Source organism: Mesoplodon mirus, assembly GCF_964341445.2.
Source record: "Mesoplodon mirus genome assembly, chromosome: 6".
NCBI lineage: Eukaryota > Metazoa > Chordata > Mammalia > Artiodactyla > Ziphiidae > Mesoplodon > Mesoplodon mirus.
In genome coordinates this window covers 81,009,547-81,037,118 of record NC_138982.1, presented here as the reverse complement: position 1 = coordinate 81,037,118, position 27,572 = coordinate 81,009,547, and the positions used below count along the sequence as shown (strand labels likewise).

General features: G+C 40.9%; 1 protein-coding gene across 2 annotated transcripts in view; it reads right to left on the bottom strand.

Annotated features, from left to right (window-relative positions):
- The window catches only part of GPR156 (G protein-coupled receptor 156), a 94,354-nt gene that overhangs the window by 12,063 nt on the left and 54,719 nt on the right, over nucleotides 1–27,572 (bottom strand). The window contains exons 1-6 of one of the 2 annotated variants that reach the window (XM_082625598.1): nucleotides 27,036–27,182; nucleotides 10,977–11,112; nucleotides 10,647–10,757; nucleotides 5,691–5,816; nucleotides 4,595–4,690; nucleotides 1,016–1,252 (exon numbers count right to left, since the gene is read on the bottom strand). In XM_082625598.1, coding sequence (XP_082481724.1) covers nucleotides 1,016–1,252; nucleotides 4,595–4,690; nucleotides 5,691–5,816; nucleotides 10,647–10,757; nucleotides 10,977–11,102 — 696 coding nt within the window. In that variant the 5' untranslated portion in view covers nucleotides 11,103–11,112; nucleotides 27,036–27,182. Of the gene's footprint in view, nucleotides 1–1,015; nucleotides 1,253–4,594; nucleotides 4,691–5,690; nucleotides 5,817–10,646; nucleotides 10,758–10,976; nucleotides 11,113–27,035; nucleotides 27,183–27,572 lie in introns of those variants that run through there. The other variant, XM_082625597.1, reaches the window with a different exon arrangement.

Below are 27,572 nucleotides of genomic sequence, written 5' to 3'. Positions count from 1 at the left end.
AGCACCGAGCTGATCTCCCTGTGCTATGCAACTCCTTCCCACTAGCTATCTATTTTACGTTTGGTACTGTATGTATGTCCATGCCACTCTCACTTCATCTCAGCTTACCCTTCCCCCTTCCCGTATCCTCAAGTCCATTCTCTACGTCGTCGGTGTCTTTATTCCTGTCCTGCCTCTAGGTTCTTCAGAACCTTTTTTTTTTTAGATTTCATATATATTTGTTAGCATACGGTATTTGTTTTTCTCTTTCTGACTTAACTTCACTCTGTATGACACACTCTAAGTCCATCCACCTCACTACAAATAACTCAATTTCGTTTCTTTTTATGGCTGAGTACTATCCCATTGTATATATGTGCCACATCTTCTTTATCCATTCATCTGTTGATGGACAATTAGGTTGCTTCCATGTCCTGGCTACTGTAGATAGCGCTGCAATGAACATTGTGGTACATGACTCTTTTTGAATTATGGTTAAGAAATACATTTTAAATTTAGTTTTTACTTTTTCCTTATTGTAAAAAGAAAAGGAATGTTCTATATTTTCCTCTTTCTATTAAAAAGAAAGAAAAGGCATTTTAAATTTCATAAAGACCCAAATGCACTTTTCTCTGAATGTGCAATTGCAAACAGGAAAGAAGGAAAGGTTCCTCACTGCCAGGCTAGTACAAGAAATGACATTATCAGGATGAAGGGGGAACTGGGGATGCATGCAGCGGACTGGAGGGTGGGTAGAAAGCGGGTCTGTGAGGCAGCCACCTGGGCAGAAGCGGTGCCACTACTTGGCTACTCTGGTCAGCCCTCCTTGCTGACCGGGAGCAGAATGGTTCCTTCAGGACAGCGAGGAGGGAAGAACAGAGGGAGCCAGCTCACTAGGAACCCCACCTTCCTCTGACTCTCTAATCAATGGCACCCAAAAGTCTCAGTAGGAAACAAAGTGAACAACTGATCATGCCCAGCAAAGTCTCCGGAATGATGGGGTGGATTGGCCCTCCAAGTTCTCCCTAGAGCATACCTGGGGAATGAAGATGAAGCAGTTGATTGTGGTTGTGCAAACAAAGATACCTCCAGATGTGAGTCCAAAGACCAGGTTGGGCCAGGAATGCAAGTATCTGGTGACCACAAAAAGAAGCCCAGCAGCCAGCACCACGAGGTTGACCCCAACCATGATGGTTAAAGACTGATTCACAGGAGGAGAGCTGACATGGTCAGTCAAGCCAGCCAGGTAGGCCCCATAGAGCAGCAGCAGGCCCTGGAGACAAAGAGGAGAAGAACCAGAGGCTCAGAGAAGTGAAATATCAGGCTTGGGGTCAAAGAGCAGTAGGGTTGGGACCCATTTCCTCACCTGTAAAATAGGGTTAATAATACCTACCTTAAAGGGTTGCTATGAGGAGGATTTACTAAGATAGCACTTGGGACTACCCTTAGGGTGGTCTCCTTACACCTCATGTATGCGTAATAAATTTCATTTTCCTCTCCTCTGAGAATTACTTTATCAGAGGTCAGCAAGTCAGCCATCAGAGAGGACTCTGCCAGGATGAGGCAAAGGATAGGATGATACATGCAGGTAGGAGCCCTACAGAAAGGACTGCCAGGCACTGGGAGGGCAAGGGGTGCACCATGCTGCTGGTGGTGAGGGCTTCCGCATCCACTGTGTGCTTCTGTACTGCATGGAGCTGAGGGGCATGCAGAAGCTGAAATAGCCCCGTGGTCCCCTTGTCAAGCCATGTGCCATGGCAGGGGAAGCACTGGAGGAAGGGGCTCTTTTTTCTAATGTTCCCAAAGGCACCATCTGCTTGCCAAGCCCTGCACCTGCAAGACTGCATCTGCCCAGAAGGGATGCCTTTTTCTAATTCACACAAAGGATCTCTATAGGCTAGCAGCAGCTCTGTGCCAGTGGGTGTTTATGGGAGACGAAGAGTGAAAAAAGAAGAGAACAAAGGCAGGCCGGGACCTGGACAGGACCGTGGGACAGGCACAGGCAGCAAAGGCCTCATCTATACCCTTCACCCTCTTTGTGACATTCCCTGCCCCGCCCCCCAGAACCCAGGGCCCTATTCTTTCCTCTTTGTCATGAATGTAAACCCGCTCTCAGATTTCTCATTTGTACTACACAGAAAATGGCTCACAGCTTCTTAAAGTGCTGCCTCTCCTAGAAGGAGCTACATTTAAACAGAAATCAAAGCTTTAATCAATAATACATAATATATAGATTCAACGTATGTTCGCTTGATTCGGGGCAAAGCTCTGTGCTGGGGTAGGTGTAGGGCAGGAAGCAGTGTTGCCAAGTGGAAGTCATGGTTCTGGCTTTTAAGAAGCTCAATCTGGTTGGAAGATTTAAGGCAAGCACACAAATATCGATGTTTTATGACACAATATGAAGCTGCCACGGGGGATGAGGTGGGGTGGGAACTACAGGGACTCAGAGGGAGAACTAATAATAAAAGTAAGGTCAGGTATCAGCAGGGTACCTGCCAGTGACCCTGAAATCACACGATCTGACCAACTCCATCTGCAGGGATGGCCCTTAAGACAACTGTTTGGAGGACTGGCTGTGCCTACAGTGAAGGAGTAAGCACAGCAGAGATGTTGTCTGGGTGCCCCGAATGCTCAGTGTCCCAAAGGGGGCCAAATGTGGCTGCCCTGAGACCTTCAATGGTTAGAGGACATACAAGTCAGCAGGCCAGTGGGGCCTGACTTTTGGATAACTGACGCCATCAGGTAGCATTTGGCAGAGTTAGATCATTAGTAATTTAATCAAAGGCGAATAAAATTAATTCTATGATTCTGAAATGTTCAAATCTGATTCTATTAAAATGCTTTAATTCCATTAAAATTCTTTCCAAAAGGAAATCAGGTATGAATAAAGCATCTATACATGCATGATTTGTGTCTGAGTGAGTCACATCTGATATTTGTGTGTCATTCGCCCTCACTGCTAAGAAGCGTGGGGTGGCGGTCTGGGGACTTAATGTGCAGATTTGGGGTCCTCCTCAGGAGCTGCCCGTCGAACAGGGAGCCCATGGGGGCCTGGCTCAGTCACCTTCCTGATGCTCAGCACTCTTTCCCCTTTTTCTTTCTTTGTCCTATAGAAAGATATTGCAGTGAAATCAAATGGAAATGGGATTATATAAAAGGCAATGGAGAAAATAAATCAAGTTGACTTGCAGAGGGAGTTGCTATGGGGGAAGTGCTGAGTTTCTGTGCCGGGAAGGACGTGCTCTTCTACAGGAGCTCGAAGAATGGGAAAGGCACTGTGCTTTCAGAACTGTCTGGGGGCAGGGGTGGGCAGTGGAAGATTAATAATAAAAGCATCTAACATATATTTAGCTCTTACTATGGGCCAGGAGTGAATGAAAACTCAACATGCATTAATCCTTTCAAAACTCAGAACCTTTCTGAGAGGATGTTATCATCATCCCCATTTCATGTATGAGGGAATCGAAGCTCAGGGAGGTCAAATGAGGTTCAGGGTCAGCTAGGAAGGGGCTGAGTCATTGTTCAAACCCTGTTCTGTCCTATTTTGGAACTCATTTTCTTAACCACTAGTAAGAAACTAGAGATCAAAAGCTATTCACTTCCTACCAATTTCTCTTAAAACTATTTCTATCAAAGTAATACATGCACATGGTTAAAAAGCAACATTTCCCTGTCCCAGCCCTGCCCATCCTCAGGCCTATTTCTCAGAAGCAACCACTTGAACACTTTCCTAGTGGTGAAGTGAGTAAAGTTTACCTTTAGCGGCCATCTATTTCTACAAGACCTCCTTTTCCTCTGCCAGCAATCAATCAACCAGGGCCCTCTCTCCTAATACTCAACAGGCAGCCTCCTGCCATGCAGGGCTCGCCTGTTCATTGAAACAGACCTGCCCTATGCCACTCCCCCACCCCTCCCCAAGCCAGATTCTCTGTCCCTCCAAGCTGAAAACCAGCTAACAGGATAGTTGGTTCTCCTTTAGTGCCCTGTATAGTATCCTGTACCCTCTGGAAGTAATATCCTCCTTTTGCCATCTAACAGAGATAAATGAGTCGAATGATGGGAGATTCAGGGCAGTATGGGAGACACTTTGAGGCAGCTGGAACCACTCAAAGGACACCATGGATGCTGCCATTTGTCTTAGGGCCAGCCATGCTTCCAATCAGAGCAAGAAAGTTAGGCAAGTGGAAGGCAGCAGGTTACCTTGACACAAATCTTGAAGAAAGACCCAAGAGGAGTAATAAGGGCACTTAAGAGAATAGGTTAAGCTGGCTAGAATGTCTCCTTATAATTCCCCTTGCAGGTAGTTGGGGAGAAAACTGGTATTGACAAATCAATGAAAAAACCAGACCAAGAAATGGGAGAAAGAGTGGGTGAATTCCACATGATTTGGGGGAGGACTCAATGAGGGAGTCCAAAGATTTGGAAACGTGACCCTCAAAACAAATAGAGTACAGAAATAATAAGGGTCATGGCTTTGAGATGTATGCATCAATAGAGGTCTCTTCTGATTTCAATACTCTTTGAAGAAATCACCTCATTAATTCCTATAATTCCTCTTTATATCCATTTTGCTGGTAACAGAGAGATAGTATCCCCAGGAGATGAAGTTACCAACCTTGCATCCCAAAACGAGAGCAATCCAGACATCAGAGTACCGGGAAGCACAGAAGTGTGTGCTAGTCAGAGAGCAGGACACGTCTCTCCCTGTCACCTAGAAGGGACACAGAGTCAGGACTGAGGGCACCCACAGTTGCCAGGAACACACATACACAGCAGATCTTTGTAAACATTCTAGATTGTGAAATCCTCTGTAGCATATAATTTCTCCCTTAATATGTAAAAACTATAACATTTAGGTGACTCCATTAGAATCTAAATGAGAGTAACCATGAGTTGGAGGAAAAGACGACAGAGTTGGGCTGACATGTGGACTCTTGGTGCCAGCAGGGCTTACCCTTGTTATGTGCTTTGCTACCACAGTGATTCAAATTAGTGCATCAGCAAAATTACAAATTATTTCACATCCTTTCTGCTATTTGTTAACAGTTGAAACCTTCAATATTGAATCTGCACTGTCAAGATTCCGTTGTATTCCTCAGCTCCTTTGTTAGGCTGGAGATATAATGCTTCCTATTAATTGAACACTATATACTGGGCACAGTTGAGTCCTTTACCTGCACTGTTTCCCTTAATCGTCACCACAGCCCTATGAAATAGGTAGTATTATTATCTCCATTTTACCTATGAGGAAATAGAGACTTAGACAGGTTAAATAACTTTCCCAAGGCTGGTAAGTGGTAGAGTTGGGATTTGAATTGGGGTTGACTGACTCCAAAGAACACCTCAAAATACTACCTTTACCTTTCAACAATTAGGGTAAAGAAGCTCTCTGTAGCTGAAAACTCTCATTACTGATAAGGTGGAAGCAGAGATAACTGCCAGGAAGATCACTGTTTGCTGACCTCTCAGTGGTTGTTGCTGGAAAACACTTGGGGCGGGAGGAGCAGTGGGAGCGGAGCAGACCCTGCAGACAAGGGGCAGGTGTTCATGGTGGCCACAGCTCCTGACTCGCCAGCCTCTCTGGGTCATTTATCTTCTCGTTGGGAGGATGTCCACACAGTGAATGCTACTGGGAGAATGACCCCCCTGTACCCACAGAAGCCAGTCCCTCCAGTTCAGGAACTAGATTCTCCAGGGATTGGGCCCCTCACCGTCATACTGACACTGAGAATCTGGAGGCACTGGATGGGATCAGTCAGCACCCACGTCATGAGCAGGATCACATCTGCTATCACCAGGGCTGCCACCAACCCCAGGAGCTGCAGGTCTTTGATTATCTGCAAAAGAGTCAAGGTCATAACTTTAGTTTGCTCACTGGCTATACAACACAGGGGCTAGAGTGTCCTATGTGCTCTGAGATAAAGGCTCCAGGGTTAACTTTCCAAAGGGGCTTCAAATCCAGCCATCAAAGATGAAACAGACACTAAACACATGCAGTGATTTCTATGTGCATATCATCATTAGCACCATTAAACATTTTCATTTGTTTGTCCTTTCCATATCCTGCCTTTTCCCACAAAGGATTCAAGGGATGTTATAAAATAAATACACTATTATTTCTATATGTTTATATAGCACACAGAGAGATGTGGAAATTTTTGCCTAAAACTATTAACAACCATTAACCTGGAGGGTCAGACTGAGAGATGATGGTGGTGGAGGAGAGATTACTAGCATTTTCTTTAAACATATGTGAAGCATTTGACTTAATACAAAGAGAATGTGTTATTTTTGTGGTTACAAAAATAAAATTTAAAAAATGTATGCAGCAACAGGATGAAAAATATTAAGGAAAGACAATAAGGAGAATTATGATGAATGCTCAGGTGAGGAGAGCACATACCATTCAAGAATTGGGGCAGAAACATGGGTCTGCATTTTTGACAATCAATGAAAAGAAGGAAGCACAACTAGTTACATGATTCATGGTGTTTGTAAGATAAAAACAAATCAGTTGCTGAACCAAAATGCTCCAAACCAGTGATAAGGAGAAAATCTTCAAATCAACCAGCAAAAAATGACAAAGCATGTATAGAGGAACAAAGATAAGGAAGACATCAGATTTCTTATGAGATACAAGGACAAGTGAGAAAACAGTAGAGGGGAATCTTCAACTAAAGAAAATAAAATATGAACCTAGAATCTTATATCCAGAAAAAATATCTTTCAAAAATAAAGGTGAAATAAGGACTTTTTCAGATAAACAAAAGCCAAAAGAATTCAACATTAGCACACTTGCATGAGAATGTTAGATATCCTTGAAGTAAAAGGAAAATAATACCAGATGAATATATGGATCTATATGAGGAAATTAAGAGCTCTGGAAATGTTAACTTCATAGAAAAATATATGATTGATATTTACTATTTAAATATCTTTAAAACATAACTGATTGTTTAAACAAAAATTAGTAACAATTGTGTGGGGCTTGTAACATATGTAGAATTAAAAACAACACAAAGATTGGAGAGTAGGGAACTGGAAGCACACTATTGTAAATGAAATACTTATGCCATAAGTAAATGCCAATTATATAATTATACACAAACTCTTCCAGAAATTGAATTGGAGGGAATACTTCCCAATTCATTCTACAAGGCTGCCATTACCCTGTTACAAAACCAGAAAAAGATTTTATAAGAAAAGAAAGCTGCAGAGCAACATACCTTAGGAATATGAACACGAAGATTATAAACAAAATTTTATGAAAATGAATCCAACAATATAAGAGGGTAATACATAATGACCAAGTGGAGTTTGTTTCAGGAATACAAGGTTGGTTTGAGATCCTAAAATCATTTAATGTAATTCACCATATGAGCAAGCTAAAAATGAAAAATCATACGATTAACAGATACAGAAAACACATTTGACAAAACCCAACATTAATTCTTTATAGAAACTCAGTAAAATAGGAATAGAAGGGAACTTCTCCCATTAGATAAAGGGCATCTATGATAAAACTACAGCTAACATCATTCTTAGTTTTGACTAAGATAGGATGTTTTCCCCATATGATCAAGAACAATTCAAGGATGTCTGCTCTCAGCACTTCTACTGAACACTGTACTGGTGTTTCTAGCCAGTGCCATCATACAAGATTGAAAAGAAAATTTCTTTTACAGAAGATATGAATCTATATAGAAAATCTGATGGAATCTGCACAAAAGTTACTAGAACTAATAAGTAGTTTTGCAAGATTGCAGCATGCAAGATCAGCTTCCAAAAATCAATTTTATTTGTATATATTAGCAACAAAAAATTGGAAAGTGAAATAAAAAACAGTAACATGTATAATAGCATAAAAAATAAAATACTCAGGAATAAATTTGATAAAAGATATGAAAGACCTCCACTGAAAACTACAAAAAAATTGCTGAGAGAAATTAGAAAAGACCTAAATATATGAAGAAGTATACTGTGTTCATGGGTTAAAAGACACAACATTGTTAAGAAAACAGTTCTCCACAATTTGATCTACAGATTCAATACAACCTCAATCAAAATCTCAGCAAAAAATTCGCAGAAATTGGCAAACTGATTAAAAAATTCATATGGAAATTCAAAGGACCTAGATTAGCCAAAACAACCTGAAAGAGAAGAACTAATACTCCTTGACTCAAGATTTAACATAGGACTTCCCTGGTGGCACAGTGGTTAAGAATCCTCCTGCCAATGCAGGGGACACAGGTTTGAGCCCTGGTCTAGGAAGATCCTACATGCCACAGAGCAACTAAGCCCGTGCGCCACAACTACTGAGCCCGCATGCCACAACTACTGAAGCCCATGCACCTAGAGTCCGTGCTCTGCAACAAGAGAAGCCACTGCAATGAGAAGCCCACGCACCACAATGAAGAGTAGCCCCCGCTCTCCACAACTACAGAAAGTCTGTGCACAGCAATGAAGACCCAACACAGCCAAAAATAAATTAAAAAAAAAAGATTTAACATAAAGCTACAGTAATATGGTATTGGTGTCAAAATAAACAATGACATCAATGAAACAGATTCAACAAAGGTGCAAAGGTAATTCAGTGAAGAAAGGACACTCTTTTCAACAATGGTGCCAGAACAATTGGATATCCATATATAAAAGATGAACTTCAATCCACAGATCACATCATATTTCAAAATTAACTCAAAATAAATCATAGACCTAAATGTAGAAACAAAAACTCTTAAAACATCTAGAAGTAAACATAGGAGAAAAACTTTTGGGGCCTTGGGTTAGGCAAGTTTCTTAGATCTGATACCAAAAACATGATCCATTAAAGAACAAAGTAGTAAATTGGACTTCATCAGAATTAGAAACATCTTCTTTTTGAAAGACATTCTTAAGGGAATGAAAAGTCACAAACTGGAAGAAAATCTTTATTTGATAAAGGACTGTATCTGGAATATAAAAAGAACCCTCAAAACGCAATAATAAGAAAACAAACAACTAAATTAAAAACTAGGTGAGAGATCTGAGCAGATACTTCACCAAAGAAGGTATATGGATGGCAAATAAGCACATAAAAAGATGCTCAACACTGCATCAGGGAAATGCAAATTAAAACACAATGAGAATCTACCATACTTACCTATTAGAATGACCAACGTGAAAACGACCAACCGAGTCTAATGTTGGGAAGGATGTGGAGGAAAGGGACTCATACACTGTTGGTGGGAATGTAAAATGGTACAAACACTTTGGAAAAGTCATGCAATTTCTTTAAAAGGTAAACATACACCTACCATATGATCCAATCATTCTACGCTTAGGTTTTTAAACAAGAGAAATGAAAGCATATGTCTACACAAAGACTCGTACACAAACATTCATAGCAGTTTTATTTTTAATAGCCCTAAACTGGAAACAAACCCAAACATCCATCAATAGGTGAATGTATAAACCAACTGTAGTTACATCTACACATTGGAAAATTACTTAGCAATAAAAAGAAAAGAACCATTGATGCAAGTAACAACATAGATGAATCTCAAAATAATTATGCCAAGTAAAAGAAAGATAAAAAAATACATATTATATAATTACATTTATATAAAATTCTGGAAAATACAAACTAATCTATAGTAACAGAAAGCAGGTCAGTGGTTGCCTGCGGACAGGGACAGGGGATGTAAGAATTAGACAGGAGAGGGAGATGACAAGGGTGCATGAGGAAACTTGTAGATTATATCCCACATTTCACAGTGTATACATATGTCAAAACATATCAAACAGTAAATATGTACAGTTCACTGGATGTCAATTATACCTCAATAAAGCTATTTTTAAAAAAAGGAATTAGTGTTCTAGAGGGATGAATGAACTTACTGTCTTTTAGGCAAACTTTTTCATATGTATGGTTACTCACAGTGGAGCTTTTGATAAATATTCACCACAATTTAATAATGTTTGCTAAAAAAAAAGTCTTGTCAGTCCAGAGAAGTAAACTCCAACTGAGTAGTATGTTGGGTCTGGGCAGGGCTTACATAGACAAAGGGTTTGATGATCAGGCTTTGAGGTGTGGGCAGCTCTATCAGGAAACCTGATAAAATGGGGGAATGTGGCTAGGATGACACCTGATGTCAGGCACATGTAGGTGGTCTGGCTGCCACATAGCTTCTAGGGTTGATTCTGTCTGCTGAAATGGGTATGCTCTTCCTTGCTCACTGCTCCAGGCTCATCCTTCTTAGTGCAGAGAATGCCCTTCTTAAATGGAAAAGAATTGGGCTCCAAAAAGGGAAATAACTGCTTATCTGCTATAGCTTCTCTGTAATCACTCTCCCTCTGTCCACTTTCAGCCCACACCTGTGCCAAGCAACAGCCTCTCTGGGCATCTTGCTCTCCCTCAAACTGGTGCCAGATATGGGCCAGCTCACACATTCCCCAGAGCAGTACCAGGGCCTGGGGTGCATATGAAGCAGAACCTTTGTTTAAAGACCTATATCCCAATAGCACTGACACCGGCCATGTGACTCCAAGGTTTGAAGTAAGGAGCAGGAGCTTCAGATCATCATAAAAGGGCCAGACCCAGTAATCTGGCACAAGTTTCTCTAGCTTTTAATCAGTAGTAGAGCTGCTGTCTGTGATCAAGCACTGTGTACTTGTTGCCTACTCACCATTCTCTTGTCTGGAACCCTCTGGGTAAACACCTTGTAGAGTCGCCAGCTCTTTCCCAGAATGGGGCCAAACACAAGGGAGGTCCCAATGCACAACATGGACAGTCTTACCTACAGGCGGAAAGGGACAGAAGCAAGAGGCATAAGAGAAACCTTTGTGGTTCTCCACACATTCTGATCTGTAATGCCTCAGTCCACAGAGGACCTGGGGCAGAAAGTGGACCTCAGTGACTCAGCGTTCCAGGGATTGCCTCTGAAAGTGCCCACAGCAAAGATAAATGTAACCAACACCCGCATCATATTCAAAACAAAACTGAAGACTTCACCTACCTGAATGAGAGTTTCCATTGAGCTTCCTGCTAAAGCACCTTGATGGTGAATCCCAAAGAGGTAAGCGCTACCGTAAGTCAGACAACTGCCCAATAAGGTCACAATGTTCAGATTGGGACTGGACATCTTCACAATCCTATAGGAAACCAGGAAGAAAGACATCTACAGTCATGACATTTGCCCTGGGAGTGGGCCAGAATAATCTCCAATGCAGCCTCAGAGTAGAAGGCCATAGGGAAGAAACCACTTTACAAATCTGTGAAAAATTTAAATAAAAATTTTTTAAAATTAAATAAATATGACTTATTTAAATTTATTTTAAAAAAGAACTAAATTCTGGTATTTCTTGCTTGTATAACTCCAAGTCTTTTAAAAGAAGGTCACTTCCTAAAAACAGGTGGTATCAGAGAAGAGTTAGGATTTTTCCATGAGTTTATGGTTGCTAAGAGACTGCTCTATGCAGCCTAGTAAATAAATAACTAGCAGGTAGATACCTAAAGAGATACAGTTTGGAGCCTTTAAAAATGAGCTGTAAGGTAAACTACTATTTGAAAAAACCAGACAAAGATACCACAAAAAAAGAAAATTACAGGCCAATATCACTAATAAACATAAACGCAAAAATCCTCAACAAAACATTAGCAAGTCAAATCCATCAATACTTTAAAAGGATCATACACCATGATCAAGGGGGATTTATCCCAGGGATGCAAGGATTTTTCAATATCTGCAAATCCATCAGTGTGATACACCACACCAACAAACTGAAGAATAAAAAGCATACGATCATCTTAATAGATGCAGAAAAAGCTTTTGATAAAATTCAACAGCCAATTATGATAAAAAACTCTCCAGAAAGTGGGCATAGAGGGAACCTACCTCAACATAATAAAGGCCATAATTGACAAACCCACAGCTAACATCATACTCAAGGGTGAAAAGCTGAAAGCATTTCCTCTAAGATCAGACAAGGATGGCCACTTTCACCACTTTTATTCAACATACTTTTGGAAGTCCTAGCCACAGCAATCAGAGAAGAAAAACAAATAAAAGGAATCCAAGTTGGAAAAGAAGGAATAAAACTGTCACTGTACATCTTTCTATCTGTTTGTGTCATCTTTGATTTCTTTCATCAGTGTCTTATAGTTTTTGGAGTACATGTCTTTTGCCTCCTTAGGTAGGCTTATTCCTAGATATTTTATTCTTTTTGATGCAATGGTAAATGGAATCGTTTCCTTAATTTTTCTTTCTTATCTTTCATTGTTAGTGTATAGAAATGTAATAGATTTCTGTGTATTAATTCTGTATCCTGCAACTTTACCAAAATCATTGATGATGTACTGTGTTCTTGGACTGGCAGAATCAATACTGTCAAAATGACTATACTACCCAAGGCAATCTACAGATTTAATGCAATCCCTAACAAATCACCAATGGCATTTTTCACAGAAATAGAAAAAAAAATTTTTTAATTTGTATGGAAACATGAAAGACCCTGAATAGCCAAAGCAATCTCAAGAAAGAAAAATGGAGCTGCAGGAATCAGGCTCCCTGACTTTAGACCATACTACAAAGCTATGGCCCTCAAAACAGTATGATACTGGCACAAAAACAGAAATATAGATCAATGGGACAGGATAGAAAGCTCAGAAATAAACCCAACACATATGGTCAATTAATGACATGACGGAGGAGGCAAGAATATACAATGGTTATACACCCTCTTCAATGGGTGATGCTAGGAAAACTGGACAGCTACATGTAAAAGAATGAAATTAGAACATTCTCTAACACTATACACAAAAATAAACTCAAAATGGATTAAAGACCTAAATGTAAAACCGAATACCATAAAACTACTCAAGGAAAACATAGAACACTCTTTGACTTAAATCACAGCAATATCTTTTTGCATCCATCTCCTAGAGTAATGGAAATAAAAAGAAAAATAAACAAATGGGATCAAATTAAACTTAAATGGTTTTTCACAACAAAGGAAACCATAAACAAAACCAAAAAGACAACCTACAGAATGGGAGGAAATATTTGCAAATGATGTGACCAACAAGGGATTAATCTCCAAACTATACAAATACCTCATACGGATCAATAACAACAGCAACAACAAAAAACAAACAACACAATCAAAAAATGGGCAGAAGGGCTTCCCTGGTGGCGCAGTGGTTGAGAGTCCACCTGCAGATGCAAGGGACACGGGCTCGTGCCCCAGTCTGGGAAGATCCCACATGCCGTGGAGCGGCTGGGCCCGTGAGCCATGGCCACTGAGCCTACGCGTCTGGAGCCTGTGCTCCGCAACGGGAGAGGCCCCAACAGTGAGGCCCACACACCGCAAAAAAAAAACCAAAAACAAAAACAAAAGGGCAGAAGATCTAAATAGACATTTCTCCAGAGAAGACATACAGATGGCCAAAAGGCACATGAAAAGATGCTCACCATCGCTAATTATTAGAGAAATGCAAATCAAAACTACAATGAGGTTATCACCTCACACCAGTCAGAACGGCTATCATCAAAAAGTCTACAAATAATAAATGCTGGAGAGAGTGTGGAGAAAAAGGAACCCTCCTACAGTTGGTGAGAATGTAAATTGATACAGCCACTATGGAGAACAGTATGGAGGTTCCTTAAAAAACTAAAAATAGAGCTACCATATGATCCTGCAATACCACTCCTGGGAATATATCTGGAGAAAACCATAATTTGAAAAGATACATGCACCCCAGTGCTCACTGCAGCACTATTTACAATAGCCAGGACATGGAAGCAACCTAAATTTCTATTGGCAGGTGAATGGATAAAGAAGATGTGGTATGTATATACGATGGAATGTTAGTCAGCCATAAAAAAGAATGAAATGATGCCATTTGCAGCAACATGGCTGGACCTAGATTATCATACTAAGTGAAGTAAACCAGACAGAGAAAGACAAATAACATATGATATCACTTATATATGGACTCCAATTAAAAATGATGCAAACGCACTTACACACAAAACAGAAATAGACCCACAGACATAGAAAACAAATTTATGGTTACCAAAAGGGAAAGGTGGGGAGGGATGAATTAGGAGTTTGGGATTAGCATATACACACTACTATATATAAAACAGATAATCAACAAGGACCTACTGTATAGCATAGAGATCTATACTCAATATTTTGTGATAACCTATAAGGGAAAAGAATCTGAAGAGAATATATATAATACATATATTAATAATATACATGTATGTATAACTGAATCACTTTGCTGTACACCTGAAACTAACACAACATTGTAAATCAACTATACTTCAATAAAAAAATAAAATTAAAAAATAAAATGAGCTGTAAGGTAAACTACTTTTTGACAAAAGTTTGGGGAATTTTTCATCCACTATTTACTTTATTTGACATGTAAATTGTTTTCCTCTCTCTGTCTGACCAAGAGAGGAAGAGAAAGCAGGGATTGAAAGCAGGAAATTTGGGAAGGGTTGTTTCTTGAGTGATTTTTAAATGAGGTTATAGAGCACTTTGAAGGTTATAGGGAAATGTGGACAATCACGGTCTGACACAAATCCTGGGCACCAGTAGAGGCCTGGGACCAGGTAGAAATGTGTGAATTGGTTAACCTAAGGGGAAAAGCAGGTTTACATTGGACTGTGATTGATAACAATTAAGAAATAAAAATAACTAGTAACAGTTAAGAAGTAATGTAACTGTACTTAAGAGTTTTAGTCTAAATAGTGTATTCTGCATAAGTGCAATATTTATACAACTAGTCATTTGGTAATTATACTTATATGTTTATTTTTTCTTAAACTCACCTAAATTTTCTTTAATTAATTAATTAATTAATTAATTAATTAATTAATTATGGCTACATTGGGTCTTTGTTGCTACATGCGGGCTTTCTCTAGCTGCGGCAAGCGGGGGCTACTCTTCGTTGCGGTGTATGGGCTTCTCATCGCGTTGGCTTCTCTTGTTGTGGAGCACGGGCTCTAGGCGTGCGGGCTTCAGTAGTTGTGGCACACAAGCTCAGTAGTTGTGGCTCGCGGGTTCTACAGCACAGGCTCAGTAGTTGTGGCGCGCGAGCTTAGTTGCTCCACAGGATCTAAGGGATGATGTGGGATCTTCCTGGACCAGGGCTCGAACCCGTGTCCCCTGCACTGCAGGCGGATTCTTAACCACTGCTCCACCAGGGATGTTCCCTATATGTTTATTTTAAAATAGTAACAAGGGGGAAAGCATTCTTATCTATGTACCTGGATTACCTGGCTGACCACCTTAAAGGCCAGAGTGAAGGCAAAACCAGCTACTTAGTACAGCCTACTTTAAAGACAGGCAATGTACCTAGGAGGCATTAAACAAACAGTTTGGCAGTGCTGTACTTAGAACCATCACAACCACCATCGGCCCAGCTTGATTACTTCATAGCTGGCAACATAATTATGTCCACACATACAAGAACACCAAACCTCTGCCTGTGACTCAGGCCCCAAGTATGGTCACCGTAAGCCAATGAGTCCAGCTGAGCCTTACCTAGTCTTGGAGCAAAAATCTTGATTTTTTTCTCTTCCTCTAAAAGTGAGAACAACTGCCTTGTAAAATGGGGATAATAATAATACACGCTCCCCTCCTGCCCAAACCAAAGAGTTGTGAGGATTCAAAGAGGCAATGTAGCCAAGTGTGTGGCACAGGGCCCAGCAAGTAGTAAGCATGTTGCCAACATAGCTGATGATATGGTTAACCTCATCATCTTCCAGGCTTTAGAAACCTGGGAATCACCTATTCCTCTTTCTTTTCCTTCTCCACCTCTTTCTTTATCACCTCTACCCAATCAACTGCCAATTTCTTTCACTTGTTATTTCAAAATCTCTCTGAGCTATCCCTCGCTCTCCATTCCTGCTACCACATTTATCCAGGATACAGTCATGTTAGGAGAAATGGAACTGGACTCTGGTATGAGATGGGAATCCTGGCTCAGCCAATCACAGCTGTGTGACTTTCATCGCCTCATTTAACTAGTCTAGGTTCCTGCTTCCTCATTTGTGAAATGAAGATAATATCTTCTTTTGTATCCACCCACAGGGTACTGTGAGGATCAAATGAGGTGTGTGTGAAAACTCTTTGCATACTCTAAGGCGATGCAAAAATGTTAATCTTTAGATTTTTTGGTGTAAGCTTCAGCTCTCTGTAACACCAGTTTTTCCCTGTCCTAATACATCTTGCGCATTACTTTCACACTTATTTTCTTAAAATACCACCTTCATCACTTAGCAAGAGAGCTACATGTATAAAGAACAATTTTCTATTGTTTACCTTAAGTCTCCTGTACCCCCATTTAAGATTTAGCCCTATCCTACCTACCCACTTCTTCCTTCAGGCTTGCTTCCTCAGTCATCATGTCTTCAAACTGTGGGCTTAGAGTAATCTTCCCTAGTTTCTTTGTCTCTTCCCATAAGAAGGGGGAATATGTGCTGAATATTGACTACCGAAATAATAATGATTATCAGCAGCTTCGCAAAGCACTTGTTAAGAAAAGTATACATTAGAGAGACCAGTGCTGACACTGATTTAGAAAAGAGGGCACCGCTGACCAGGACTGGCCACTCAGTGCAGCCAGAAGCTTGGGCGGTGGTAAAACCACTGGGTGGGGGCTCCCCTGGTGGCGCAGTGGTTGAGAGCCCGCCTGCTGATACAGGGGACACGGGTTCGTGCCCCAGTCCAGGAAGATCCCACATGCCGCGGAGCGGCTGGGCCCGTGAACCATGGCCGCTGAGCCTGCGCATCCGGAGCCTGTGCTCCGCAACGGGAGAGGCCACAACAGTGAGAGGCCTGTGTACCACAAAAAAACAAAAAACAAAAAACAAAAACAAACCACTGGGTGGGATCCTGCAGGACCAAGAACTGAGGCTGTTCTTCCCCATGGCCTCTCACAAGCTCCTAGGCATCAGCCATGAATATCTGACGATGAGGTTCTCACCAAGCAAATGCCCAGGTTTCACAGCCACATGTCTGTGTTGTCTAGATCACTGATGGGTAGGTTTCTTCCTCAACTCCTCTCTGGACCATTTTATTTGAACACCACTGTACAATCAGGTCTCCTTTGTGTAATTCAGTACTGCATGAATCCTGATTTAGAATTCCTCCCCCTCCTGATTTAGTTAGGAGGAACTCAATTTAGTTTTTTTAAAAAACAAAATATACATTACATAGTCTTCACATCTCAGAAGTTGATGCAAATTAATTTTCAAATGGACATGTTATGGACTTATAATATGTATGTTTTGCTATTTTTCCTAAACAATGATACTGAAAACTTGCCTCAGAAAAGAAAATGAATAGAAGATGATTTACCTATTGTGTTTGGCCAAGTTAACACCTGTGAAGTCACTGGAAGGTGAATCATCTCCAATTCAGCAGGTGAATTATGTAAGTCTGGAGAATGTCTTTGCTACTTTGATAGGAATTCAACCACCTATATCATTTATATTTTTCTATTGAACTAAAAGATGAAGACTGCATATGCTGAATATTTTAATAACCACAAACATAATTTCTACAAGGGAAGAAGATTTTAATATTATCTACTTATAAATATCCAGGCCCATCTAGATTACTTGTGTTTCATCTATGAAGAGATAAAAAGCCCAGACTGGGGTTACTGACAGTCAGAAACAAGGTGGCATTTTTTTTTTTTTTTTTTTTTTGCGTTATGCGGGCCTCTCACTGCTGTGGCCTCTCCCGTTGCGGAGCACAGGCTCCGGACGCGCAGGCTCAGCGGCCATGGCTCACGGGCCCAGCCACTCCGCGGCATGTGGGATCCTCCCGGACCGGGGCACGAACCCGCGTCCCCTGCATCGGCAGGCGAACTCTCAACCACTGCGCCACCAGGGAAGCCCAAGGTGGCATTTTTTTTTAAAAAAGGATTTTATAGCTACCTCATTATCTTTTTTTCTTCATTTACTGATTGGCAATATAAGGCAAGAGTTTTCTTGATTTCTCTCTTCTCAAGTAACGTTTCAGTACATAGAGATAAATATCCATCTGTATCTGCAGAACCCGTATAAACCTGTATTATCATTTCAAAGTCTTTAATGAATTCAGATGCATAAATTACATCTACCAGTATGATGTTTTAAAAATCTTTATCAAATATCAGTTTCTGAACTTGGTCTTTCATTATACTTGGAGTTATAGAGACACTGGTATCCTGTTGTTTCTTCTTAATGATGCTAAGGACAGAGTTTGGAAACATAGCCTGTGAATGATGCTGAGGGTACTTCTTGGCTTGCTGTTACTATTAGCAAACTTTCCTAAAATGTCACAGGGCCATGCTTTCTAAAATGCTACATGAGTCGATATAAATAGTATCATTGAGCTTTAAACATATCCAAAAAGCTTTTTAATAAAACAATTAAGATTAAATTGTGAAATTTATTGAATTTCTTTTTCAGTCTACTGTTTTTGATCCACACTACAATGGGATTATAAATCTAACTCATCTGGATATGTTCCGAACAGTTTTATCATAATTTTGTCTGGTGTGTTTCAGCAAATGTGATCATTTTGCTTACTTCTAATGTATTAAGTTCAATTCAAATTCTGAACACCTCAAACTAATATTTGTGTGACCTGTAGCTATTTATATTCAAACTTTGTATTTTAAGGGTGAGAGCAGCCTGGCGCTGCTTCTTCCTCTCCTGCCTGGGCCACCATCCTAGGAGACCGTCCTAGGAGATTTCATTAACCTTTCAACTTCCAGAGTTTAAATTCTTTAATCATAACAACTTCACTTTATTCCACTTTCAGACACCCTGGGTCACACCCTGGGTCTTATGATCATTCAGAATGGTTCCACTTAAGAAAATTTAAACACCAATATCTCTGATTTCAATGCATCCAAACTTTAACTCCTAGTCTCCCCCCTCAACCTGTTCTTACATCCTTCCTCAGTTCAGATAATGGCAACTTCATCTTTATATTTGCTTGGACCAAAAATCGTGGAGTCATACTTGACTCTAGCTCACCTCCCACATCCAATCTGTCATGAAATCCTATTGGCTCTATCCTTAAAACACATCCAGAATCCAACTACTTCTCACCACCTCTGCTGCCATCACCCTGATCAAAGTCTGACTTTGCATTTCTCATTTGGATTATTATACTAGCCTCCTAACTGGTCTCCCTGCTTCTACTCTGGACCCTCCCGACTTCTATTTTCAACATAGCAGCCACAGTGATCATGTCACTTCTCTGCTCAGAACCGTGCAATGGTTTTCTATCTCACTCGAAGGAAAAGCCAAAGTCTTTACCAGGGTCTGCAGTGCTTACACATTTGGTCCCCGTTATCTCTCTACCCCATTTCCTACTTCTTCCCCTTGCCCACTCCACTCCACACACCTCCTTGCTATTTCATGAAAACACCAGATGCTCTCACACTTCAAGGCTTTAAAGTGGCTGTGCTCCCTGCCTGGAATATTTTAATTCACATATGTGCATGGTTCATTCCCTCTCTCCCTTCATATCTTTATTCAAATGTTACCCTCTCAACCAGGGCTATGATGACAATCCCACTTAAAATCACACTCTTCCACTAGATACTAAATCCTTATTACCCCACACTATTCTCTCCATCCCCGTCCCACCATAGTACTTATTACCTTCTAATAGGTTACATAATTTACATATTTATTATTCTTGTTGTTCATTGTCTTCTCCTGCCAATTAGAATTGTTCATGATATACTCCCAGCACTACAACACTACCTCACATATTAAAATCACTCAATAAATTTTGCTGTACAGCAGAAACTAACACAACATTGTAAAGCAACTACACTCCAATAAAAATTAATTTAAAACATCACCCAATAAATACTTGATGAATGAATGAATGAGTCTCCTATCCTCAGCCCTCTACTCTCATAGGCTTACATCTAATACACTGACAACCTCCAGACCTCCAGTTCCTTGGTTCTTTAGCTTTCTCACAGTCTCTCTTCCTTCCTCTACTCAATTTCAAACCTCTGGTTGGTTATCGGAACTGTTCTCTCAGCAACACCCAATTCCCTTTCCAAACAGGCCCTTTTGTTGCACCTGCTCGACATAACTCGCATCAAAAGTTCAATCCATTGATGTTACTCAGCCATAAAAAGAATGAAATATTGCCATTTGCAGCAACGTGGGTGGACCTAAAGATTATCATACTAAGTGAAGTAAGTCAGACAGAGAAAGACAAATATCATGTGATATCACTTACATGTGGAATCTAAAAAAATAATACAAATCAACATATTTACAAAACAGAAACAGACTCACAGACAGAAAACTTATGGTTACTAAAGGGGAAGCGGGGGAGGGATAAATTAGGAGTATGGGATTAACAGATACACACCACTGTATACAAAACAGATAAACAAGGATTTACTGTACAGCATAGGGAACTGTATTCAGTATCTTGTAATAACCGGTAATGCAGAAGAACCTGAAGCTGTACACCGGAAACTAACACAAACTGTAAATCAACTATAGTTAAATAAAAAAAAAATTACAGTTCACTGTCTGCTTTTACATCCAGGCCGCTGACTGCTGGGGGTGGGGGAAATTGTAAAACCTTGTAGACCGTTGCCACCAAAATCAATCAGCCAAGCTTACTGTACTACCAGTCAATCTTTTTATTTGTTCTATGAGTTATTTCTTCATATTTCCTTTGTGAGTGACTCACTTCATTGGATTCAAAGAAATAAGAGCACGTGTCTGTCTGGATGATGCCCTCAGTCTAGGCTTGGTGTCCTCCTCCACGTCCTTATATTACCCCAGGGTATAGATGCATCAATACAATTGTTGTGTTATATTACACAATTGTATTGATTTTGTTGTCCCACTAGACGATTTCTACTCCTCAAAAGCCAGGCTGTTCCTTATTTGTCTGTATTTCAGCCCCTAGCACAGGCTTTGGAAAATGGCAAGTGTTCCATAACCATTTGTTAGGTGAATGAATGAATGAATGAATTCATTAATGGACATGGAAGGCCCATTGCTTCTTCCTTTCTTTGTTGTCTTCCGTAATCTCATTTTTCCCTGGCAACGCTCTCCTCTGTTAGGTGGAGGAAGGAGGCTCTCATCCTTCCCAAAGTGTGCCAAATGGCCATAAAGTGGCAGAGATCCTTGACAGTCAGAGGGAGAGTCAAGAGCCGGTTCAATGTGTGCTAAGACAAGAGGAGTACATTCTGGGTAATGGTAGGAGCTTTAGGAGGATCCCCTTGGTCCCTCCTAGAATGGCTGGAAACTCCCTGGCATTACTGAACACAAAAGGGCCAAGATATTTTAGGTGCCGTGGACTTCCACAGACACAGGGTTTTAACCACTTGGCAAATCCCCAGCCCCCAAACCCTCACTGAAAAGCCGCGTCATCTGGGTGAGCCCCTCCTCTGCTTCCTCTCTCAGCATGGTGCCAAGGGAGTCTAAAAATAAATGAGAGAAAGGATCCTAATGGGATGCTCGTGAAGCTTTTTGCTCTCCCATTCTTTGTTTCTAGGAAAGTGCAGCATCTTGGGGATGTGTATACTCACACAGGCACACATGCATATGTGTTCACTTGTCTCCAGTGAAATCAGGCCACTTGAAAGATTCCTTTCCATTGGCTGAATTCATCTTGGAGAATCCCCCCAGGAAATGCCTTTGTCGAATATGTCTCTTACATCATGTGTCGAGGGCCATGTAGGCCCAGTGATAGGATTGTTGTTGAGCAATTGATGGATGAAACCTCATCCTCATGACCACATAGGCTACAGGGTCTCAGGTGACATCTGCTCAGAGGTTAACAACATGCATCCCATTCTGACTTCAGAAAATCTGCTGATCTTGATTTGCTGCTTGCAGCCAGGCTGCAGTGCATGCCTTCTCTTTACATCCTTGCAGGCAGTAAATGATGTTTTGTCATGAACTAAAACACTCAGCCCTGCTTCTTGTCCTGAGTGGGCCTGGCCTCTCTAAATTTGCCTGCTTTCCCGTAGCCGTTAAGTGCTTGCAGAGTCTTGTTTTACACAGAAAGACGGAGGTCCCTACCAACTATTCTGTCAATTCAGGCCTATAGCACTGAAGCTGGGGAGGAACTAGATAAATAGGGACATTCTGCCTGCAGAAGAGCCAAATGGTTAGCAGTAGTTTGACTTGATGAAATCTAGGGCCCCTTCCAGCTCTTCCCTTCTCAACTTATTCCAGAAGCAAATTTCTTTTCCCTGCTCTGGCTTATTAATAAGCCAGTCACACTTTGCATTTCTTTTTTTCTTCTTTCCAAAAGATTTTTTTTGGGGGGGGGGTTGTATGGTTGTTTTACAATGTTGTGTTAGTTTCTACTGTGCAGTGGAGTTCCCTGTGCTATAGAGCAGGTTCTTATTAGTTGTCTACTTTATACATATTAGTGTATATATGTCAATCCCAGTCTCCCATTTCATCCCACCACCACCCCCTGCTTGCCCCGCCTTGGACCCTTTGCATTTCTGCCTCTCTAACTTAAGCAGGAACAATAGGCTGACCTGGTTACCAGAGATGCATTAGAATTTATGTCTCAATCAATCCATCAAAATATCTAGCTATTAAGCACAAAAGAAAACTTGGTATACATCCTGCCCCTAAATTTCCCTTTAACAGATGATCTTCGTGTCTCCATGTTTTATTCATTATCTTTTTAATAAACTTTCTGCATCAGACATTAATTCAACAATTCTTAAATATCTACTTGTCAAGGTGTTAAGAAGAACTGGAGACAGGAAAGCAAATGAGATATAATTTCTGTCCTCAGCTCATTAGGATTCCACCTCTCTGGTTTCTAATGTTTTCATGGCAAAGACAATTTTCTTATTCTGTCACCTTTTAAAATAGAATAAAAATTTAATTTAATATTACCAGTTATTTTCTCAGTATACACTGAGAATTTAACAAAATCTATGTATATGAATGCATGTTTAATATGGATATTTTTATGTGACTATGAATATAAATTTCCAGTATACAAATTTCAGAATGCATAGTTCTCATGGACTATAAACAGGCCTAAGGATCAATTTTGAAATGCAGCCTTGCAAGTATTTTTAAAGCTGAAATGTGAATATTTAGATATAAGACCCAATGCCCATTAATTACTTCATTATACCAGCTCAAGTTTAGGACAGGTGAAAAAGCATACTGATAGATTCAAGATAAGCTGGTGATGAGAGGGAAAAAAGGGTACCCTTACTAGAAAGGAGCTTGTATGATTTTAATTAGGAGTATTATAGCCACATTCCACATAGATTTTTTAAAAATTAGTTTCTATGTTTCATGCACTTGTAATATATTTTAAATGTGTTTTTAAATGCTGGTGAGGGGGAAACACTAGAAACACAGAAAATCCTCTTCTGTCATATAACCTCAGACTCTAGAGGGTAGGCATGTGCTGTAATTTATGAAGCAGTGATTTCAATTTCCTTTCTCCCCTTAGCTGTGGGAAAGGACTTGAGCAATTCCTAGCAGGAGACTTGTAGCACTTCCCAAAGGACAGAGCAGATGCCCTGATTTTAAGTAGAGCATAAAGCACAAGCACAATTGGCCACATGAAACACCCAATCACAGGGCATCTGCTGTGAACCAGAATATTATCATTTACCAGGTGACATGTAAATCGATCTTTCTGAGGCACGAAAGACTGGCCTGCCATCTTGGGGAGGTTTCCTTTCCCTCTTTCCCTTCTTTCTCATCCTCAGGTTTGTGGTATTAGAATTTTGGGCCTTAGTGAATCTGAGTGAAATCCCAAACAGCTACAACTGCTGGAATCATTCCCCACTGGGCCACAGTCTGGGAATTCATGATGTTGGGACTGGGTTTTACTCAGCTTTGTCTCTATCAGCACCATCTACAGGGCCCTGAATCTGGTGGAAACCTATTAAATGTCTCTTATCCTGGATAAATCAGGAGTCTTGGAAGGGTACTCCAAAGAGAAAAAGGGAGACTTCTAGAAAGGCAGGACCTGCTTGCTCCCCACAACTCTGCCCCCCACAAGTTGCCTAGGACAGGCTTTGATTCTTAGGGTTCTAAGGAACATGGCTTAAACCACTGAGTGAACCTGATTCCCTTATTTTAAGATGAAGGGACCTGTATGCAGTTTTACAGCCAGATAGGGACCACGTGGGGACAGCTAATCTAGATGTCCTGACTCCTGGTTCCTTCTGGTGTTCTCTCACTTCCCCCAAGTCTACCCCAGCCACCTGGGACCTGTGTCCATCCTACTGATCAACGAACTTCTGCTAGGGCCTTCCTGACCCTGGTTTCTAACGTCCTGCAGTAGCTCTAGCAGGCCCAGGGTTTTCTTTTCTTTCTTTCTTTCTTTTTTAAAATATTTATTTGTTTATTTATTTGGCTGTGCTGAGTCTTAGTTACGGCATGTGGGCTCTTCATTGGCACATGCAGGATCTAGTTCCCTGACCAGGAATCGAACCCGGGCCCCCTGCATTGGGAGCGCAGAGTCTTAACCACTGGATCACCAGGGAAATCCCAGGCTCAGGGTTTTCACCTCTGCCTTCTCACCTTTAGCTGGAATTTACCATCAAGAGGAGACAGAGAGGAAGTCTGAGTTCCCCGGAGTGCCTTCTGCTGGGCATTGCCTGCCTCTTCCAATTCTGATTGCCAGCCTGGACTTCAGACCTTGGCAGGGTTCCCTACAACTCCTGGCTTGACCTACTGGCTGGAACCCCAGACTGAATTCTTACTACAGCTGGCTTTGGGCTCTTGGTTTCCATCATTGTCTAGTGTTCAAGTCTTGGCCCCAGCAATGGCCTGGAAGTATCTGCCCTAGGCTGTGACAGGAGTTGCATATTCTGTCCTGTAATCTGATGTGAAAGGAACAAGTGTTAGTCTGTGTGTATGTTTAAGCAGCTTTCATGGATTAACACTGAGGTTAATACTGAGGTAACATAAAGTTATGGAAAAGGCGTGGCTTTGAAATCGGACTGACTAGATTGACTAGCTGTGTGTGATGGGTGATCTGTCTAACGATGCCAAGGTGGTTTCTTCATCTCAGTTTATCCTCCTGAGTGCTATATGGGTTAGAGATAATGTACCTACAGTAAAAAGCAGATAAGAAGCCTGTGATAGAAAGTAACAACTAGTACCTTTAAGTTAAATTGTCTGTGTATACACATACAGGGACTAAGTGCTCATTTCATCATGTTTGAAGTAGTGAAGGATCCTGAAGTACCTCTGGATCATCAAAAATTACATTATAATCAGAATCATATGAATACATATTTTCTCTACTACTTAGAATATTGATAATTATACAGAATAATATTAAAAAGAGTAGGCAACATCAATTATATATTTAATATGTGCTAGGCTGTGCTCTACATAAACTACCTAATGCAATTTTCACAGCTTTCTGAGATACACAGTATCATTACTCCTATTCAAAAAAAAATTTCTTTTTACTTATTTTTATTTTTATTTTTTTGGCTGCATTACCCGGCATGTGGGATCTTAGTTCCCCAGTGAGGGATCAAACCCATGTCCCCTGCAGTGGAAGTGCAAAGTCTTAACCACTCGACTGCCAGAGAAGTCCCATTCTCTTATTTTTAAATAGAGAAGTGGGATTTAGCAAAGTTCATTAAAGTGATCAAGTTACATGCCTAATAAGTGATGGAGCTGGGATCTGAGGTGGAGTTTGATTCCAGAGCTTGAGTTCTTATGCCATTTAATCTTTCACTGGGCACACCTTTAACCTTGTTAAGGGATGTTAACTTTTTTTTTTTTTTTTTGGCCGGACGCGCGGCATGCAGAACTTCCCTGACCAGGGTTGGAACCCATGTCCCCTGCAGTGGAAGCAGAATGTCTTAACCACTGGACCACCAGGGAAGTCCAGGATGTCAACATTTCTTAACCCCTCTTTCCATTTTCCCACCTAGGCCTATTGAGGAAAGGTTTTCCTCCCACTCTCCCCATGTGGGAAACTGCTGAGGAGGAAGCTTTCACCACCCTCTCCACCCCAGTACTCACTCTTCCTCGAGCGAGCAGGAGTCCGCAGTCACACTGGAGAGAGGTAACAGGCCTGGGCCACGTCCTACCAAACAGTCTCCAAGGCAGGAATTTCCACTCCACTTCCCTCCTTTCCCATCTCCACTGGGCAACGAACTCATCTCCCTTCCTGGGGCCCATTTTAGAGTTGTGTCAAGCAGCGCTTTCTAATTTAGCTTTCACCAGAAATCCCTGTGCTTTCTTTTTCTCAAAAGACTTTTTCTTTTGAAATTATTTGACTCACAGGGAATTGCAAAACAGAACAGAGTTTCTGTGTACCCTTCGTCCAGCTTTCTCCAAAGATAACATATTACATAACTAGAGTACATTATCAAAACCAGGAAATCAACACTGGTGCAATACTATCAACTAAACTGTAGACCCTATTCCAATCTCACCAGTTTTTACATGCACTCTTCGTATGTCTGTGTAGATCTATGAAATTTACCACATGTATAGATTAATGTATCGATAACTACCACCATAATCAGGATACGAAACTCTTCCATTATGCAAACAAAACAAAACCTCCCTCCAACTATCCGCTCCAAGTCACACCCTTCCCTCCAACCATAACCCCTGGCAACCTCTGATCTGTTCTTCATCACTATAAATTCATCTCTTGAGAATGCCATATAAATAGAATCGTGACCTCTTGAGACTGGCTTTCTTCCCTCGGCATAACGCCCTTGAGGTTCGTCCACGTTGTTGCATGTGTTACAGCTTGTTCCCTTTTATGGCTGGGTAGTGTTCCACTATATAGATGTACCACAGTTTGTTTATCCATTCACCCATTGAAGGATGTTTGGGTTGTTTCTAGGTTTTGATTATTACAAATAAAGCTTCTATAAACATCTGTGTACAGTTTTTTTTTTGGTGAAGATAAGTTTTGATTTCTCTAGGGTAAATACCCAGGAGTGTGATTGCTGAATTACACAGTGAGTGTATGTTTGACTTTGTACAAATCTGCCAAACTGTTTTCCAGAGTAGTGGTGCCATTTTACCCACCAGCAATGTATGAGAGATCCAGTTTCTTTGCATCCTTGCTGACACTTGGTCTTGTCAGTATGTGTGCTTTTGGCTAGTGTGGCACATGCCAGCCTTTAAGAGTAGAAACCTTGGACACCTTCTGATTATCAGCGCTGTGTGTTTGTATGCACTCTGACTGGACCGAATCCTGGAGGGGAGTAGAGTGTGCTTAAGGTGCCGAATTCTTATCAAGCGTCTCCTGTATGCCAGACACTGGCAGGTGCTAGGAAATAAACAAAAATATTGTATCTGAATTTGAGGGCTCAGTATGAGGCAGAGGAAATAGATAAGTGGATGGGTAAATATGATTATGAAACAAGGTAGCAAGTACTATGGGTATATGCAAAGTGCTGCGGACATTGATAAAGGAATTGTGCCTTAGAACAGTGGTTCTTAAATTTTAGAATTGGTAAGAATCACCTGAAGAGCTTGTTAAAGTACAGATCTGGTCATCATCCTCCAAAGTGTCAGATGCAGTAGGGTCTACCGTAGGGCACCAAGAATTTGTATTTATAA